Source organism: Sminthopsis crassicaudata, chromosome 2 (genome assembly GCF_048593235.1).
Source record: "Sminthopsis crassicaudata isolate SCR6 chromosome 2, ASM4859323v1, whole genome shotgun sequence".
In the NCBI taxonomy this organism is placed as follows: domain Eukaryota; kingdom Metazoa; phylum Chordata; class Mammalia; order Dasyuromorphia; family Dasyuridae; genus Sminthopsis; species Sminthopsis crassicaudata.
This window is the reverse complement of record NC_133618.1, coordinates 542,541,778-542,561,369: the sequence shown is the minus strand read 5'-3', so window position 1 is coordinate 542,561,369 and position 19,592 is coordinate 542,541,778. Positions and strand designations below refer to the sequence as shown.

Sequence of the window (19,592 nt, the reverse complement as noted above, 5' to 3'; positions counted from 1 at the left end):
GGGCTAGTTTGGGGTTTTTTTGGAAAAAGAATTATGGAATATTAGAGCTAGAAGAAATCTTGGAAAAATTTAATCTTTTCCTAGATACTCTCTTTTCTAGGTTTTTATGGCACTGCTCTCCTTTGATTCTCTTCCCACCTGTCCAATGTCTCCTCCTACATTTCTTCAAAAGCATATTATATCCAATGAGTATAGATAACCATCCAATGATATATAAGAAGTTCTTTCTTTTACTCTATACTTCATGTTTAATGATCTCATCAGTTTCCATGGTTCCAAACACTATCTATGTAAATGAACCCCATACCTATTAACCCCTAATTTCTAGCCTAAATTCTAGTCTTTTATCACTGACTGTAAATTGAATATTTTTAAACAATTCTGAATATTTTTAAACAATGGGCACTTCTATGGGCACTTCAAATTCAACTATGTCCAAAATAGATCTCATTATCTGCCCTTCTGCCCATTTTCTAATTCTTTACTTCTTTTGAACTCCCTTATTACTATCTTTTTTATCCTATTACTGTCCAGAGCATCACCACTTCCCCAGTTTCAAAATACTTGTCCCTAGGAGCCTCACTCTCACTCACTGACTACCAAGTCTTGTCATGTATACCTTTACAATTATCTTATATATAACCTCTCCTTCTCCACTCACAAAGCCACGATCTCAATTCAAGCCCTCTTTACCTCTTGCCAAAAACACCATGCTATCCTTCTAAGTGCCTCAAATCTTTCTACCTTCCAATCTATACTCTACTTAGATGAAAAAGTGATTTTTAGCATTCCCCTACTTAATAAATTTGAATGGTGCCCTATGACTTCTAAGATCATCCTCCTTCACCTATCACTGAAAGCTCTTTACAACTTGGGGTGTTCTCTCCCTATCTTTCTAGTCTTATACTTGACAATCTTCCATGCACTCGATCATCTAGCTCTGCTAACTTGTTTTACTATTTCCTTCAATACAATAAATATTCCATCTCCCAACTTTGTGCCTCTGCAGCAGTTGTTTCCCATCCCTGGAATGCTCTCTTCTCACACCCACCTCTGAATTATCCTGTATTATTTCAAGTCTGAACTCAACTCCAACTCCTATCTTCTGAAGGAAGCATTTTTTCTGTCCAAACTGCTAATGCCTTCTCTCTAAGATTTCTTCTTGTACATTTTTTACTGATAATTTTTCCTAGTTATTTTCATCTTGTTTTATCCATTAACTATGAGTTCTCCAATGGAAAGGATTGCTTTTAGTTTTCTTGGTAATGCCAGTGCTTAGCACAGACCCTAAAATGTAGAAAGTTCTAAATAAATGCTTTTTCAATGACTAAAGAAAACATGATTGGAAGGTAGGGACAGTAAGGGAATACATTCCAGGACTGTCAGAATCAGTTTATTTGATTTGAACCAAATGTAGTCTATAAAACAAGCTGTAATTGAGTTTAATAATTTTTCATTATAACTAAAAATACAAAGAGCAAAGAGCATATTTAAGTTGCTTTAGGTTTGTTAGGGACAGAGCCTAAATACAGACATTTCTCATAAGTGGACTGTTCTATGTACAGTGATTTTTACATAATGTGAATTTGTCTTTAGACATGGTGAAGAGAAAGAGGAACATAGGAAGGTGGCCTCCTGCCCATGAATAAAGGAGGTTGCCACAAAATTCAAGAACATACAGGGGCAGAAGGAATGAGCTGAGGCCAGAACCTGCCACTTCAGGCTTGAACTGAATAGAATACTCAGGGGACAGACACAGGGGATGATTGGATAAAATAGAACAAAGGTCTTCTCTTTCAATGATGGAGATTTTAAGTCAAGCTTCAAATCTGGCCCTGGAGGTCTCTCCGTCAGTATCCTTCTGCTTTTACTAGAAGTTATTTTTAGGATTGAGGGGAATTAGACTTGGGGGGAGGGAGGGAAGACAAGGTAGGGATAGAGTGGGAAGCTATGAAGTGCCAAGCCAAGGGGCACACATTCTAAGAGAGCACACATGTAGGTAGTTTTCTGGAATGCAGATTTCTTTTAGAATTCTGTATATAAAGTCAGTCAAATTTGTATTATGCAAATTGACATAATGTGAGAACTGTCTATATATCAAATTTCAAAGTATGTTTTCTTTCTATTATATCCCATCATCCCATCTGTCTTCAAGAAAGCTTGAAGTTACAACCTCTGAATCCTTACTTTTCTTGGATTATTTTCCATTAGTACTCTAATGAAGACATCACAGAATGAGAAAAATCCAACAAAAAAGGAGCAAACCAGACATTGTTTACAGGGGCAGTTTACCTAATTGAGGGATATCCATTTCAACACCATCACTGAATAGTGGTGTTTTCAACCAGTATGCTGTATCTTGCTCCTCGGGAGACCCAGGAGAACCTTGCAACATGCCCCCAAGACACCGTCCAATGAGGAGAGCAATAGTTCTCTCTAGATCTACAAGCCACACCCACGACTGAGCAGGCTGAGGAAGGGGCACTCCAGCTGGGTCAATCAGTTCTGGCCCTCCTAAGGGAAAAAATCATTAGCGAATGCTGCTTTATTTTATGTTCCCTGAAACACAAAAGTCTGTTGAAATAGTAGTAAAATAAGCAGCTTAACATTTTATCATATTACAATATAATAAACAATATACTTTATAGCTAAAGTATAATATAGGGAGAAAAAAACATTACTATGTATACAATAAAACATGAGAGGATTCAAAATATAAAGCAATAAATTTCCATTTCAAGAAAGCATATATAATGAATACTACACATTGTGTTCAGAGCTGTCTATCATTTTTTTGTTTCCTTGAAGGCTTACAATATACTTTCAAGAAAAAGTCAACATAATATAAGAAATGATTTTTTTACACAGTATATCAGTCTAAATATATTTGTGAAAAACTAAACAATATAATTATGATTTCCTTTTTACATCCTATTAATTTTAATACAATGATATGACAAAGATTTTCAAATAAATGTTCTATACCTTTTATTTTCTAGATTTAATTTTATATAGTTTAAAAGAAATTTTTTTATAATTGCCATTTAATGTTATTATCCACTTGTTCATTAATATGGCATTTATCTGCACTCTTGAAGAAGTGGTTAATGTTAGTAAATTAAAGAAAGGTTGTTTTTTTTTTAATCTGAGAAAACAGAGTAGTTTATATTCTAACCAGTATTTTAATGATTTATGGATTTGGCACTTCTTTCCATCATCATTCAGAGAATGCAGAGAATTTTAGAGCAAGGAGGGAACTCAGATACCATCTAGTTCAAATCCTTAATTTTAAAGATAAGGAAACAAAAAGCCTGAAGAGGAAAAGTAACTAACTCATCAAGGATCACACAATTTAATTGCTATCAGGCTCAGAACAACAATTCTCTCTTAATCAAATGCTCTTTCCTCAATACTATAGTCCACTTAAAATAGTTCAATTTAGACTTTTCCATAACAACAATGTTCTTTTAGTTACTTTAAAATGCCTTCAAAGAAACAATCTTTTTTTTTTACTTCTAAAGGGAATATTTTCAACTTCTATTACTTTTGTAGAGTCCATTATTTTCATTTATAAGTAAAATTAGTTTAAATAACACCTCAAATAAAAATAAAACTATCACAAATTAGCCAAATGGAAACAATAGTCACTCTTCTGAATTTTACCCTTTACATATCAAATTAGTATTTCTATGCCCAGTCTCATACATCTTTTATTGCTGAATAAACTTTAACAACTCCATTTCAGTTTATTTAAAAGATGAAATCATTATAAAGTCATGTGTGCAGTAGCTATTTTCCCAAACAAATCTTCATTTGAACAAGCTATATTTGCTCCATGTTGCCTATCTCATTCTGAAAGCTCTTATAAACTGCCCTAAGAGTAACGACTTTGCCAATATTATCTCCTCTTTTTTTCCACATCATTATTAGGAAGATGATAATTAAGTACTTCTGCTTACCATGAAGAGGCCACTGCAACTCTTGGTCTTCTAAAAGAGCGGCAGCTGGCAACAGTCGATTAAGGCAATCAAGAGGTGGCAAGAGGTCTAGTAGATAACTTAGCAAAGGCCGAGCCACTGACACTGGCAGCAACAGTAAAGAATTAATAATCTGGCAGAGCATACTGCCAGCAGCAGATACATAAATGACATCTAAAAGGGGAAAAATAAAGCAAAATTAAGAAATGATGTGAATTTAATTTAAAATATAGACATTTATTTAGTTCAGATCCTTAGTTCACCTAAGTTCAACATGTTGTCTTTGTGAAGTGGCTTCATATGTGCTCTTCCCATTCCTGCCACAGTCAAGGGACTGGCATCAACTTCAAGCATAAACTGTTCTCTCTAAGAGAAGGTGTGAAAGGACTCATGGATAAACCTTTCCACATAGATATTAGGAATAATGAAGTGTTTCTAAAGGAAATGGAATAAGGGCTTCACCTAGAAAAGTGATCTGAGAGAGAAAGGAAGGAAATAAATGCTCCACTTATAAGGAAGTAGACAATAGAAGAAGAGAAGCAAAAGTTCAACATTAACACTTAAACAGCTAAAAAAAGATGAGGCTGTTTCTGAAGAGGACAGAGCTAAATGCTTGGAGAAGGAAACAACTGCCTATCATCCAAGGAATGACAGCAGAAACATTGAATTGTAAGGTGAGAAATCATTCAGCAAGGGTTGAAATGCAAAATTGGCAATTACCTAAAAAGGAACACTAAGTAACTATAAGAAGCCTGCTGTCTGTCTTGAGCAAATAGTTAAGACAGCAGAACTTTCCAAAGCTCATCAAAGAATATAACTACTCCCTCCTCTTAGTGATTCAGGTGGGTATGAATGACACCTCAGGAAGAACCTAAAAAGTATTACAAAGATTATGAAGTCTTGGGCAAAAAACTGAAAATTACAAGAGTCTAAGTTGGATTTTTCTCACTGCTACTTAATAAAAACATAGGATAAAAACAAAAAATTGGGGAAATGAACTGCTGGCTAAGCAGGTGAAATTGAGAATGAGGGTATCTAGGCCTTATCTTAAAATATAAAGATAGGAGAATTCTGGCCATAGATAAAGTACAACTTCAGAAAGACTAGTAACAATGATTTTGCCAGGTGTTTTGAAAATCTAATCAAAAGAATTTTAACCTAAAAATTATTGGGAGGGGAGTGGAGAGGAGAGATTACATATCTACCAAGTATCAAGAGTAAATCGAAGGAGTAAGAGTAGCATCTGAGTCACCCAAAAATTTACGATAAAATCTAACAGAAAAACCTGTAATTTTGACTGGCTAAATGTCAATGCCTAAAGCTTAAGCAAACAAGAGAATCTAGAGATCTTAATAATGAAAAGGATGAAATCCACAACTGTAACATAACTCTAAATAACTCTTATTTAAAAGAAAAAGGATAGTTAAAAAGAGGGGTAGCATTGTCTATCAGAGAGCAGTACCGATATAGAGACATTCAAGTATCAGAGGGTTCTGAAAGATGTGGAGATTATCTGACTAAAAATCAATGGAAAGAGGGAAAACAAAACAAAACAATTTTGTTATCAGAGTACCCAGACCAGAAAAGGCAGAGATGGGAAGTTTAGACAAAAGATCACAAGTTTGAAACAAAGGTATATGGTGGAGATGGGAGACTTCAAATTATCCAGACAACTGTTCAGTTCTTTTTCTCTGTCAAAAGCAGAGAAGCCAATTAAGTTTTTGATTTGTTTTGATTTGTTTTAATGGTTAATTCACCCATTAAAAAAAAAAAAGGAAGATGAAAACAGCAATTATATATTCTAGACAATTCTGATTCATTTTAATGAGGAGGAATTAATTACTAAAATGAAAAAAAGAAATGGTGGAAACCTTGCAGGAAAATGACCATCCTGCCCTAGAGTTTTATAATAAAAAGGAAAGCAAATAAGAGGCTGACATTGAGAAAGCAAAGAAAAAACATAGATTCTATAGGGTAACAAACAACAAGGAAAGTCAGCCCAGAAAGGATGGAAAATATTCAAGAACTAAATTTTGAAGATTAAAAAGAAAAATAATTCTTTAAAAAAAAAAAAAGGAAAAATGGGAGTTGTCTGAAGATGTCAATGTAGACACATGGAGAACTCACTCATCACTTTAGATTTTTAAACTACAGATATGCAAAAATATCTTGATATAGCTAGATGACCAATATTCAAAGAGGGTTATTTTAAACTACCCAAAGGAATTATACTTCCAAGATTTCATGTTGGGACAACACCAACTTAAAAAAAATTTTTTTTACCTAAAATTACTTTGGAAAACAACACTTTTCAAACTACATTAAAAAAAATTTTTAGGTTGTGCTATTTAAAATTAATCTTTATGATTTTATGTACCTAATTTCAACTTAAAACTAAACCTCTCTAATATATTGATCATAATTTGCTAAAGACTTTTAGAGTTCAAAGCTGCTAGCTACATATCTGAAATATTTCTGCTTCTCTGTAACTTTCCAGATTACTAAAGAAGGTCTAGCAAGGAATTTCACTGTTTCCAAAAACTCAAAAACAGGAAGAAGAATATTGATTTAAATACATTAAACCTGAAATTTAATTAGTACAAACCTCTTAGTTTTTCACCAACACTGCCATTCCAAGGACTTTCTTTCAATAAATTTGCAGAACGTGAATAGATATCTGTGGCATGAGGTAATAAGAGTTGAAGGTGTTTGTGAAGCAATGCCACACTGCTTGAATTCTATAAAGAAGAAGAGTTGCTTAAATTAGTAAAATTCTGAAAAATCTAAGTCACAAAAACAATTCTCAAAATTGCAAATACTGAAATCCTGAGAACATTTGTTTGTCACAATCTTCTCAAAAGACAGAATCAAATACCTCACTAACACTGTTGATGTGGCAATATGCTAAAAGCTGCTTCTGGAGTGAACAAAGCAATTCATGAAGATGAGCAGGTTGGCTATTCTCAGATGAAGATGTCCCAAGTAAAAATTTATCACTATTTTTTTCTAGTTCTCCAAATGCTTGATCCTAAAAAAGATACAAATAAAGTTGTGTGCATAAATTAAATTACCAAAATTCATTAATAAACTCAGATTTTAAAAAGGATTGTACATACAAAAAGTAGCCAACTTAGGGTAGTGTTGGGTAAAAAGATCAAGTATAATATGAGAATGATACAGTTATAAACAATAAAGTCAAAAAAAGGTTAGCAAACACTGCAAGGACTAAAAGGTATGATCAATGAAATATTGTCGGTAATCTTTTTCTTTTTAATTCACTGAAAATGAGAGTAATCCCAAATGGAAATTGAATAAAATACCAATTATTTTTAAAATTAGGGGAACCAGTGATTTTGGTATTAATATCTAAACAAAACCTAGAATGAGAGTATTTAAATGATTTGAAAAAAGTTCATCAATGATTCATCACAATTCTAATAGACTCATGATGGAAAGTGCCATCCACATCCAGAGAGAGAATCATGGAACCAGAATGTGGATCAAAGGATAGTATTTGCATCTTTTTATTGTTGTTGTTTGTTTTTTCCCTTTTGATATGATTTTTCTTGAGCAAGATTATGAATATGGGAATATGTTTAGAAGAATTGAACATGTTTAACTTGTGTTGGATTGCTTGTTATCTTGGGGAGGGGAAAGGGAGAAAGAGAGGGGAATAAATCTGAAGCACAAAGTTTTGCAAAGGTGAATGTAGAAAAATATCTTTGCATGTAGTTGGAAAAATAAAATACTATTAAATTTTTTTGAAAGGAAAAGGTTCACCAAAAACAAATCAGATCAAACTAACATTGTCACTTTTACCAGGTTACTAGAGATAGAGATATCAGGAAAATACTGTATATAGACTATATCTAGATTTAATCAAGAATTTTGCAAATCATGATTTTTGTGGGGGAAAAAAACAAAATAATGTATGCTAATATTAACTAGGATTTAGGTAAATGTGATCTAGTTTAAAAGTAAAATCTCTATTACCAGGAACATTGGCAGGGGGGAGGTGGGAGGAAAGGGGAGAGGGAGTGGGTACAGGGGGAAGGAATATGTGAAGTCTTAAGAATAAATCTTCCGTGTTCATTATATGTGCCCATTCCTTTTTCCTTTATTTGTTTTAATGCTTCTAAAAATTTGAAGGAAAAAAATTCAAAAGTTAAAATATCTTTGCATAAAAGGCAAAAAAAAAATTATTTTAAGTAAACTCAAAACAACTTACTGTATAAAATCCTAAATTTCTTAGTAAGGTCTTCATTAAAATTTCAGCTAAATGAGTATCTGGATGGCAACTCTGTGTGCTATATGGTTGATCCGACAGATTTCCATAGGAGATACATATGGAAGAAACATCAGTAGAATCAGAAGGTGAGCTATAACCAAGTAGAGATGCTACATGGGTATGATCTTGTAAACTTGTCAAAATTATATCCAATTGCATTCTCTAAGGAAAAACGGCATAAAAATAAATATTAAATCAATAAAACAGGAACAACATCATACTTGTTGACAATACATGCTAGAAAAGTAACAAAAATAGTCAATGCAAAAACTATGCTGAAACATATAAAAACCATCAGGCAAGCATTATTTATAATGGGAAGAAGCTAGAAGCATTCCCAGTAAGATCAGGGGTAAAACAAGGATGCCCATCATCATCATCACTATTATTCAAAATTGCACTAGAAATGTTAGCTTTAGCAATAAGAAACAAAAAAGAAATTAAATTACTTAGAATAAAGAATGAGGAGATAAAATTATCACTCTTTGCAGATGATATGATATACTTAGAGAATCTTAAAAAGTAATCTAAAAACCTACTTAAAACAATTAACAGCTTTAGCAAAGTTGCAGGATATAAAATAAACCCACACAAATCATCAGGATTTCTATATGTCACTAATAGCCCAACAACAAAATAGAAAGGGAAATTTCATTTAAAATAACTGCAGACAAAGTAAAATATTTGACAAGACAAACCCAGGAACTATATGAACACAATTACAAAATACTTTTCACACAAATAAAGTCAGATCTAAACAACTAGAAAAATATCAATTGCTCATGGGTAGGCTGAGCTACTTTTAATAATAAAAATGACAATTCTACCTAAATTGGTCTACTTGTTCAGTGCTATACCAATCAAACTGCCAAAAATAGTCTTATAGAGCTAGGAAAAATAACAAAATTCATCTACAAGAATAAAAACTCAAGAATATCAAGAGGATTAATGGGGAAGAAAGGATGGTAGCCCCAGACCTAAAACTATTAAAAAGTAGTAGTCATCAAAAAGTTATGATATTGGATAAGAAATAGAGTGTTGCATCAGTGGAATAAAAAATAATAAATTTGTTAGAGGGTAAAGTTTTGGGGGAAGATATTGAGTTCAATTTTGGATCTGCTGAGTTTAAGATATCTACATGATATTCAGTTGGAGATGTCCAATACACAATTGAAGATGTGAAGCTAGAAGTAAGCAGGTTAGAAATGGCTAGGTTAATATGAAAATCATCAGCACAAAAATAAGTGAATTCTTAGTTCACTTGTTTCACCAAGTGAAACAATACAAAGCGAGAAGAAAGGCCCAAGACCTATGGGGCACCCACAATTAAATGGATAAAGAACTAACAGGAAACCAAGGAATGGTCAGATAGGTAAGAGAGCCCAAAGAGCATCATGAAAACCTAGAGAGAAGAGAGCATCAAAGCAACTGACCATGTCAAAGGCTAGAGAGGGATCAAGAAGGATGAGAATTGAAAAAAGGGACATTAGATTTGGCAATTAAGACAACACTAATAACTTCAAAGATGGCAATTTTGGTTGAATGATGTCAGATGCTAGACAGTAAAGAGTTAAGAGTTTGAAAGGGAAGGAATAAATGTCTTTATTGTAGAGAGGCTTGTAAAGCAATTTAGCCATTGAAGGGAAGATATATATATATATATATATATAAGAAGATAATATGGGAAGATATAAGAAAAAGAGCTAGACAAAAATAATCAAGTGAGGTTTTTTTTTTTTTGTTTTTGTTTTTTGTTTTTTTTTTTTAAAGAAGGGGAAGACAGGAACATCTTTGATAGCACTATGAGAAAATAAGGGGAAGGGAAAAATACTTATTAAGAGCATACTATGTACCAGGCACGTACTAAGTACCTCACAATTATTACCTCAACCAGTAGACAATAATAGATGAAGAAAAGTGAGAGGGCAATCTCTTGGACGTCCTAAATCTCTTTTCATCTCTCACAACCTGAAATTTATGGGGAAAAAGATACAACTATTCCATTTTCTCACCTTCCACTCACTTTTCAATATCTTGCAATCTGGCTTTTGACCCCACTACTGAAATGAAATTTCTTTCTCAAATCAGATTAACTGCTAGATCATTGGATCATTTTCTCCTGGCATTGTCAACTGATTTGACTTCTGTGATGATGGTTTTTTTCTTGGTTTTTCTCCTATTTCTGTGACCATGTATATTCCACCCAGATTTCACCATGGATTTCCTTCACTGTATCATACTTTTCTTGTGTTAGCTCATAGATTCAATTATCATTCCTATGCTAGTGATTTCCAAATCTATATATTTAGCTATATTCCTCTTACATTTCTCTGATCCCAAATGATCAATTGCTTTCTGGATATCATCTAATTGTCCCACAGACATCTCAAACCCATATCCAAAATAAAACTCGTCATATTCCTCCCCAAATTATTTCTCCTCCAAATTTCCCTTTTTCTGTTGCATCACTACTCACTCTTCTAGTCACCCAAATTCAGAACCTTAAAGTCATTCTTGACTCTTCTTTAATTTCTATTTCCAATCAATTAAATCTTACCAATTTTTGCCTACTTTTGTCAATTACACATTATCTCTCACAGCTTAATTTCACACACATAGCCAATACTCTAATTGAAGCTCTTGTTACTTCTCATTCAAAATATTTTTAAAGCCTCTTTAGTGTCTCTCTTTAAAAGAATAAAGTTCTTTTTCATTCTCCTAGGATACAAAAATACAAGCCCCCAAGAGCTTCCCCTCTAAAATTTCATCAAATTGGAAATACATTTATTAGTAATTAGCACAATAAACAATTCTTATAATTCTTAATAAAATTTTAAAAATAATGATCAAAGATATAGTATGTCCTCCAATGTGATTAAAAGGTTTACCTTCAACTTTTTTTTTTTTAAAGGTACATGAGAGGGGCAGCTAGGTGGCACAGTAGATAGAGCAACAGCCCTGAATTCAGAAGGACCCGAGTTCGAATCTGGTCTCAGACACTTAATAGGTCCTAGCTGTGTGACCCTGGGCAAGTCACTTAACTCCAGCCTCAGAGGGGGAAAAAAAAGGTACATGACAAGGGTTCCAATGGATGCATGATATCCAATACAGTACAAATTATTATTGCAATGCAATGCAAAGTCCTTTATAATACTCTCTGATTTTTATTAGGTACTATTACCCCATTTTAAAGAAGAGGAAACAGACTGGGAGAGTCTGTGACCTGTTCAGGGCCAGACAGCTTTGTTAGTGTTCAGTCATTTCAGCTGTGTCCAACTTTGTAATGAAGGCCATACTGTATTTTATTACGTTCCACAAATTGCCAGGCCAAAAAATTCAGCCTATTATTAAACAGTCTCTCTCCTTATTGGTGAAGCTAGTTGTCAGACAACAGACAGTTAATATCTGGGACAATATTATTAGCAACCTTTCCATCATAACAGAAATACTAAGAACTAAAGAATCAATTCCATACCACAAAACCCAAGAGGAGGACTTTTGCTGAGGAAAGAAGACAAACAAAACAAAAAATGATAAGAATTTTTAAAAACACTATTACACCTGAGAATCGTCTAGCTTTACTTTTAAAAACACCATTACACCTGATATCTTAATCTGAAACCTAACATGAGCATACTATGTCCATACTAGTCTTAGTCTCATTCTGAATGCTGTTATATGTGAGAGTTACTAACAGCCTTACTATAAGACTCATAAAATATAATAAGTGTATAACTGAGTACTACAAAGAAGAGTACTTCACAAGAAGATTAACAGGAGTGAAAGGAATGAATTTAACTATTCAGAAACGATAAAAGTTTTTCAAATAAGTTTTAAAGTAAAAATAATTTAAAGGGTAGAAAATACTTCAAAAATCATATATATTGTGTTTACTGATCACAGAAGTAATTGGTTGACTTTAATTAGCTACTCTTAAGACTTTTAGTCGTGTTCTTCAAACTACTTCTGGACAACTTATACATTATCCAATGCCTTACCTGTCCTTTAGACAAGCTTTCCCAACGATCAGGTCCTTGGGGTAAAAGCGAATGCAGTAATTCCATTCTTTCTCTTAAAGGGGGCAACAGCATGGTTGCTCCCACTGACAAAGTTTCAATTACCACCTTGTATTAAAAAAAAAAAAAAAAAAGAATCATTTCAATTTGTCGTACTTTAAATGAGTATCTGTAGTATATAATAAATTAAAATAAAATAAAATTATCTAAATCTGCTATTATACTACATTCTGCTTTGTATCGTTAAAAGACAACTTCCTTACCATCCTTATCTATAAAATAAGGCAGGCAAATAAGAGTAGTCCGAAGATTTTTTTCAGCTCTAAAATATGTATGTATTTTAATTTTGTAAGTGCAATGACATTTTTAAAATACTAAAAGTTACTAACTCTTCTACCTAAAATATATGACCTTATTATAATTCCTAAATAAACAAGAAGAATCCATAATTTCTACTCAAGTTTGTTAAGACCAAAATTTCCAATGAAATTTAATGGAAAGGCATGAAAATGACAAAAGAGTTTGAAAAAACGACCAGAAAGGATGGGTTCTAGGAGGTGGTAAATCATCAAAAAAAGAAAGGCATAAACAAAATAGGAAGTATATCTTAATTTGAAGGGATAAGTCCCATACATACATTCTGAGAAAATCCATTCATAAGCATCTCTCATTAAGTTTCCTAGATATATCAAATCCTTAGGTACTTCTGAGTATTGCTAAATTATTATAAGTGGGTATGGTGGGTGAGAGGGGGGGATGATGGATTCTTTTTGTTTTTAATATTCTATTTTTTCCCAATTACATGTAAAACCAAATTTTAACTTTTTTTTTTCTTCCAATTTTGAGTTCTAAATTCTCGCCTTCCATTTCTTTCCACACCCCTCCCTGAGATGGTGAGCAATTTGATTTAATTTGTATGTGTTCTTATAGCAACTATCCTTACCTCTTGTATTTCATCTGGGACAGAAGAGTCCATTAGCCTAAAAAGCAAATTTCGAAGTGGTCCAGCTTGCCTCCCAAGAATACTAGTAGCTACTCCTCCAGCCAGAGCAAGAGCAAGATGGTTGGACAGCAACTTCAGGCACAATTTGAGGAAACTGTGATGTTCCCTAAAGGTAAATAAACTGCTATCGTTTTGATACATTAAATGCTTTCTCCTGACTAATTTTTAAATTTTTTTTCCTTCTAGTAAAATTATGATAAAGATATGATTGATCAGTAGTATGAATTCTAAATGTTATTCTTATAAAATTAAAGAAAAAAATTTCAATATCATTAGTTAGCAAAGATTCACTTACTTTTAAGGTCTAAGTTCCATAGAATTAGAAAAACAAAATTAAGAAAAATATAAAACTAAAATTGATTTGAAGTACCTTGATGAAGGAAAAGGAAGAGGGGGAATCTCACTGTTTATTTTATCACAGTATCTCTCAAGAAAGGAACGTAGATGTGAGAAAGTACTCTCTTCAAGATCCACACAATAAGGCCGGTGCCATGCAACAACTTGCCTGGAAGATTAGGAAAAGCATTCAAATCAATTTTAATATAAATTAGCAAAAACATAACTGCCTAACAATTACCAAAAAAAAAGTCTGAAATATTTTGGTTTGTAAAAGTTGAAGAATTATAAAGAAGTCTTTCTTAACTTCTGATGGGATGACAAAGCATTTAAAATAGACTAGTAAACAATGGAAATATCATCTAGAGAATTTCAAAAAGAGAAGAGCTAGCCATATTCACCTAAAATCACAAGACTAAGTCAGTCAGATCATCTATTCAAATCACTTCTAATTCTATGTTTCTTTGAGATTTAAATCGTATATTAGGATGAATTTTCTGATTGATAAAGATGGCTGAAACTTGGTAAAAGACTGGCTTTCAGATTCTCCTGTGAAAGTTTTCAGAAAAGCCTATAACTCTTTGATGTCATACTGTGACACAACAACAAAAGCATTCTCCTACAAATGGTTCATAAATTCAACCTATTTCAATGCTCAATTTTAAATATATCCAACATTTCACAAATTATTTTTTTTAATTTACAATCAGCAGATTTTTCTTGTGCAGCATAATAAATGTAGAAATATGTTTAGAAAAATTGCACACGTTTAACCTATACTGTGTTACTTGCTATCTAGGGAAAGAAGGAAGTGGAGAGGGAGGGAGAAAAATTTGGAACACAAGGTTTTACAAGGGCAAATATGGAAAACTAAATTTGTATACATTTCGAAAAATAAAATCTATTATTATATAAGAAATAAAATACAAAAAATCCCTTCATAAGCCTAAAAATAAGTGTCATTTGCTTTCAAATTATAATTAGCTACATTATAAACCATAATCTATAAAATAAATTGGCACTGCATTTTAATATCTTTATGTCCTTATAAAATATATCATGGTCAAAAGATTGATGTGTGATAGTGAGGTGAAAAAAGTACTTAAGACTGGGTTGCACTAAATACAAAAGGCAGTTTCTTGTGGCAACCAAGGTTTTTTAATAATGATCGGAGAAAATTGAGTTGACTGCTTATTGGCTGATCTGGCATAATGCCTACAACCTTTGGAGAAAACCTAAAATTCTTCATATAGGGAAAAATTTAATACAAATACTATTATTTCAACAAACCAGATAAAGTAAATGTGGTAGGGAAAATACTGGGAAAAAAGCACTACAACCAAAAAAAGTTTTAAATATTTTAAAATGTAAATCCACTTTATTTTTATCTCCTTCTATGTCATGCTAACATTAACTTTTTCTATCAGTATTTTGAGAATGAAAATCCATAAATGAGTGTTAAATTTTTTAAAAATCTACAACATGATTTTCTTGTTCCTGAAATTTGTGCATATGGGTAAAATATACACGCCAACTACTACACTCTACAATTAATTTCCAAAGCAATTATACATAAATGAAAACATTTTTAGAAATGCTGAAAAAATATTTCATATATAAAGAAATGTGTTTCAAATTATTAATAATTTTATTTGATAGTTAATTACCAAACATCCACAGTGTTTCAAAACACTGGAACTCATTTACCTGTCCCTGGGGAGAGCTGTCCATGCCAGACTATGTGATGTTCCAGCTGAAATCTGTTGAATTGCTACTCCATCTAAACCACTAACTTTCTTTGGTTTTGTAATAGGACCTGTGGAATTTCCTTGACCACACTGTCCCATAGAATTATTACCCCAAGCATAAACTTCATTATCTGAAGAAAAATAAATTACAAAGGAAAAAAGATACATATGAGATGACATTTCAAAAATAATAAACATAATAATATGCCAAAAAATATTAATTATTTTACCATGAGAAAGAGCCAAACAATGGCTATCTCCAATTGAAATATCAACTATTCTTGTAGCTGCCAGTTCTTCAATAAGTTTTGGTCTCAAAGCTGTGGCTTCTGAAGATCCACAACCTAGACAAGCTCCACAACCCCATGCATAGACCTAAAACACAAATTTAAAAAGCAAATAATTCTATGTTGCAACTTTTTACATATGATTTAAAAACTACTTAGAATATATGAAGTGGTAATACAATAGAAACATCAATAGTGAATTAAATCTACAAAAATATTTTAAAAGCTTTCTCATTCTTGTTTAGGTTTTCTCTTTTACTACATTTGGGTTAAAAGTGGCATTTAATATCACACAAGCAAAATAATCATTTCAAATAGTTTGTACAGTGACAAGACAACACTTACAAACAGCAACTAACGAATCCAAAATATTCCATTCATTTTAATACAAGAAACTTAGGAAATTCAAAGTTCAAAGAATAGTTTTTAAATAAACAATTAAATAAAAATTATATTTTCACAGCAGTACTAGGGAGTGCCTATTATCTATCAAACCCTTCATTTTACACAGCAGTTTGAGGTGGATTTCATTCTTGTAAATTCACTCATTAAAGTTGCACTAATCTATTTCAAAGACTTACAGAAAAGATTTTACATTGTACAACTATACACATACAACCATTAAAGGTAGAACTGTGTATACTTTTCCACAAGAATCTACCAATGAAGAAGAGCTTTAAAACCATCTCTCTTTAAATGGTATTTACACACATATATTGTATCTAGGTTATATTGTAACACATGTAAAATGTATGGGATTACCTGCCATCGGGGGGAGGGGATAATTTGGAAAAATGAATTAAAAAAAAAAAAAAAAACATCTCTCTTTAAAAAAAAAAATAGATAGATAGATAAATAAGTAAAGGAGGAAGGAACAAGAAGGAGGAAGGAGGGGGAGGAGGGAAGAGAGAAGCGGAAAAAGGAGGAGGAAGAGGAGAAGAAATTTTAATTTGGCAGCTCCTTCAGCCACCTGGGTTCATAATTTTCAAGTCCTTTGGTACTAAGCAACTTCAGAGAAACAATATGAAAAAGCAAAGCTAAAAAGACTTGAAACCAATAAAATTCTCTGAATAATTCAAATTCAAATTCAAATTCAAAAAGAAAGAGTGGAAAAAGGAGTGGAAATTGGAGTTTCAAATTCTCCATATCACCTGAAACTTAGATAATTTTTCCCCTAGTGAAATATTCTGTCACAGTAGACAGCAAATTTTTGTTCAATTGGATGAAGGTATTAAATGATTTATTATACTTAAAAAAGGACACTGACAATTTGATTCACATAATTATAACCATTTAGAAATATACCATAAAAAAGACCATTCAATTTTTTTTCTCATTTTTGACTTTCAAATATTTCTGAACAATAATAACGATAGCTAAGAGAAACTTTAAGGTTTGCAAAGTCCTTTACAACACTGTCTGATTTTATTAGGCACTATTATTGACCCCATTTTAAAGACAAGGAAACTGAGACTGGGGGAGTTTAAGTGAGCTGGTTAGTGTCAAACTTAGTTATTTCAGTTATGTCCAACTTTGTGATCCCATTTGGGGTTTTCTTGACAAAGATACTGTGGTGGTTTCCAAACTGAGGCAAATGGGAAAGTGACTTGTCAAGGGTCACACAGCTAATATATGTCTGAGAAGGCCGGATTTAAACCCAGGCAGAGTCTTCCTGATTGTAAGCCCAGTGCTCTAGTCACTGTGCCAACTAGCAGCTGCTACCCAGCTCACATGAGGTTTTGAACTCAATTCTTCCTGACTCAAGGCCAAAACCTTAGTCCATTACATACCACAAGAAAATTATCTGAATTCAAAAGATTTGCCTGGTATTTGTTGAGCCACTTTCTTAAAATAACATTAAATAAAATTAGAACAAAGACTTTAGAAAGTACCCTGGAATTTATTACAATGGGCTTTTATTTTATTTTTTTCCTGAGTTCAAATCTGTTTTATTTTATTTTTTATAACATTATATTTATAACATTATTATTTTATAACTTTTTTTTATAACATTATCCCTTGTATTCATTTTTCCACATTATCCCCTCCCTTCCTCTACTCCCTCCCCTTGATGACAGGCAATCCCATACATTTTACATGTGTTACAATACAATGGGCTTTTATTTAAGTGAGCTATGCAGCTGAAGAAAAAGTCAAATACAAATCAGATTTCCTAATATTATCCTGTCTTTTCACATTACATTAAAAAAAAGGCATTTTCTTAGAAGTCTTCCAAATTTGATTTTTAAAAGTCTGAAACTTAAATTCTGAGATGATGTTCTTCCTTTAAAACTATTGTTCTAGTCACGTAAATATGTATTTCCTTTAACCTACCTGTCCTGTTGATGTCAAGGCAAGTGAAGACTGGCTCCCAGCACAAACTTTTCGAATAAACATTCCTTGTAAAGCTTCTATAACTTTAGGTTTATACACTCTATTTGTATCACCATGACCAAGTTTGCCTATGAAAACACAATTGAAAGAAATTAGCTTCTAAATTACCTCAGCTGGTTTTCCTAGTTTTCTTACTTCTAGTAATTAATACTATTTTTTTTAAATTTCAAGTTATCCTGTCAATAACTTATTCATACCTAACTGTTTGTATATTGTCTCCCTCCCTTCTCCCCCCAACCCCCTCACACATATCAGAGTATGAGCTCTATGAGAGAAGGTACTGTCTCTTTCTATCTTTACTGCCTTTCTATCTACAGCACTTAACAGTGTCTGGAACATTGGAGGAACTTAAATGCTTACTGTAGGATTTGCCATTCCATAGAAATAACATTCCATATTTAAAGTATCAATTAAATAAACTAGTGCTTAATGCCACCCAGAGGAGTATATTAAAAAAAATTTTATAACATTCCATATTTAAAGTATCAATTAAATAAACTAGTGCTTAATGCCACCCAGAGGAGTATATTAAAAAAAATTTTATTGTTGAAAGTTTCACTGCATTAATCATTGAGCATCAAACATGATAAATGGAACATACAGAAAACTAATTTCCTTTTAATAGAAAATGAATATAATTTGGAAAAACTATTCATATAATACATTCTATAGATTAATGAAAAAAATGTCTTTGTACAATCCCCAAAAATATCATTTCTAAGAAAACACTTTTTTTAGGAAATGCAACAGAATTTCTGAGTATGCCATTTCCCAGTCATATTGCTTTGAATAAGTGAGAGAAATCTGAAAATCTTATGGGAAAGTATACATTGTTGGATTTTTAATAAATAGAATGATTGATATGCATCTCAAGTCTTATAACATTTGATCTAAATTGCTAAACTCTAAATTACTGCTAAAAATATGTTATCTACCCATATTAGATCAAAGGGATCCCTTTTCTCATTAAAACAATTTCCATGATAAGGGCTGGTTGTTAAGTTTCAACACAACTAGATGTCATTATGGGGAAAAAAAAAAATAATAAATAAAGGGCTCATGTTGTTACTACTGTTAATAAATAAATAAATAGATAGATAGATAGATAGATAGATAGATAGATAGATAGATAGATAGATAGATAGATAGATAAATAGTAGCATTCCATCTCCCTTTGTCGAAGTCATCCTCATCCTCTAAGTCTAGAATGCACTCCCTTGCTACCTTTACCTCATGGAATCTCTGATCTTCTCCAAAGAGCGTTCTCAGGAATGATAATTGAACCCATGAGATAAACTTTGAAGGATATATTGAAATAAGGAGTAACTTGAAGCCAAGAGACCAGGAAGATGTTGCATCAATGCAGGTGAGAGGGCCAGAACAAGGATGGTAGCTTTGTTACAGAAATAATGTTGTGAAGGTGAAAAACAACTAATTGGGAAATGGGTCTGAGGCCTGAGTGCTTGGGAATGGGTCCCTGAAAGTCATAGGGATGTTGAGAAGAAGAAGGGGAGAGATAATGAATGAGTCTGGTTTGAACTCA

General features: G+C 32.4%; 1 protein-coding gene across 8 annotated transcripts in view; it reads right to left on the bottom strand.

The window, feature by feature from the left end:
* The window catches only part of HERC1 (HECT and RLD domain containing E3 ubiquitin protein ligase family member 1), a 191,018-nt gene that overhangs the window by 120,268 nt on the left and 51,158 nt on the right, over nucleotides 1–19,592 (bottom strand). For all 8 annotated transcript variants that reach the window (XM_074294868.1, XM_074294867.1, XM_074294875.1 and 5 more), the window contains exons 8-18: nucleotides 17,990–18,117; nucleotides 15,599–15,743; nucleotides 15,328–15,499; nucleotides 13,655–13,789; nucleotides 13,225–13,390; nucleotides 12,264–12,389; nucleotides 8,206–8,427; nucleotides 6,853–7,005; nucleotides 6,583–6,715; nucleotides 3,960–4,151; nucleotides 2,293–2,514 (exon numbers count right to left, since the gene is read on the bottom strand). In XM_074294868.1, the coding sequence (XP_074150969.1) occupies nucleotides 2,293–2,514; nucleotides 3,960–4,151; nucleotides 6,583–6,715; nucleotides 6,853–7,005; nucleotides 8,206–8,427; nucleotides 12,264–12,389; nucleotides 13,225–13,390; nucleotides 13,655–13,789; nucleotides 15,328–15,499; nucleotides 15,599–15,743; nucleotides 17,990–18,117 (1,794 nt within the window). The remainder of the gene's footprint in view (nucleotides 1–2,292; nucleotides 2,515–3,959; nucleotides 4,152–6,582; nucleotides 6,716–6,852; nucleotides 7,006–8,205; nucleotides 8,428–12,263; nucleotides 12,390–13,224; nucleotides 13,391–13,654; nucleotides 13,790–15,327; nucleotides 15,500–15,598; nucleotides 15,744–17,989; nucleotides 18,118–19,592) is intronic.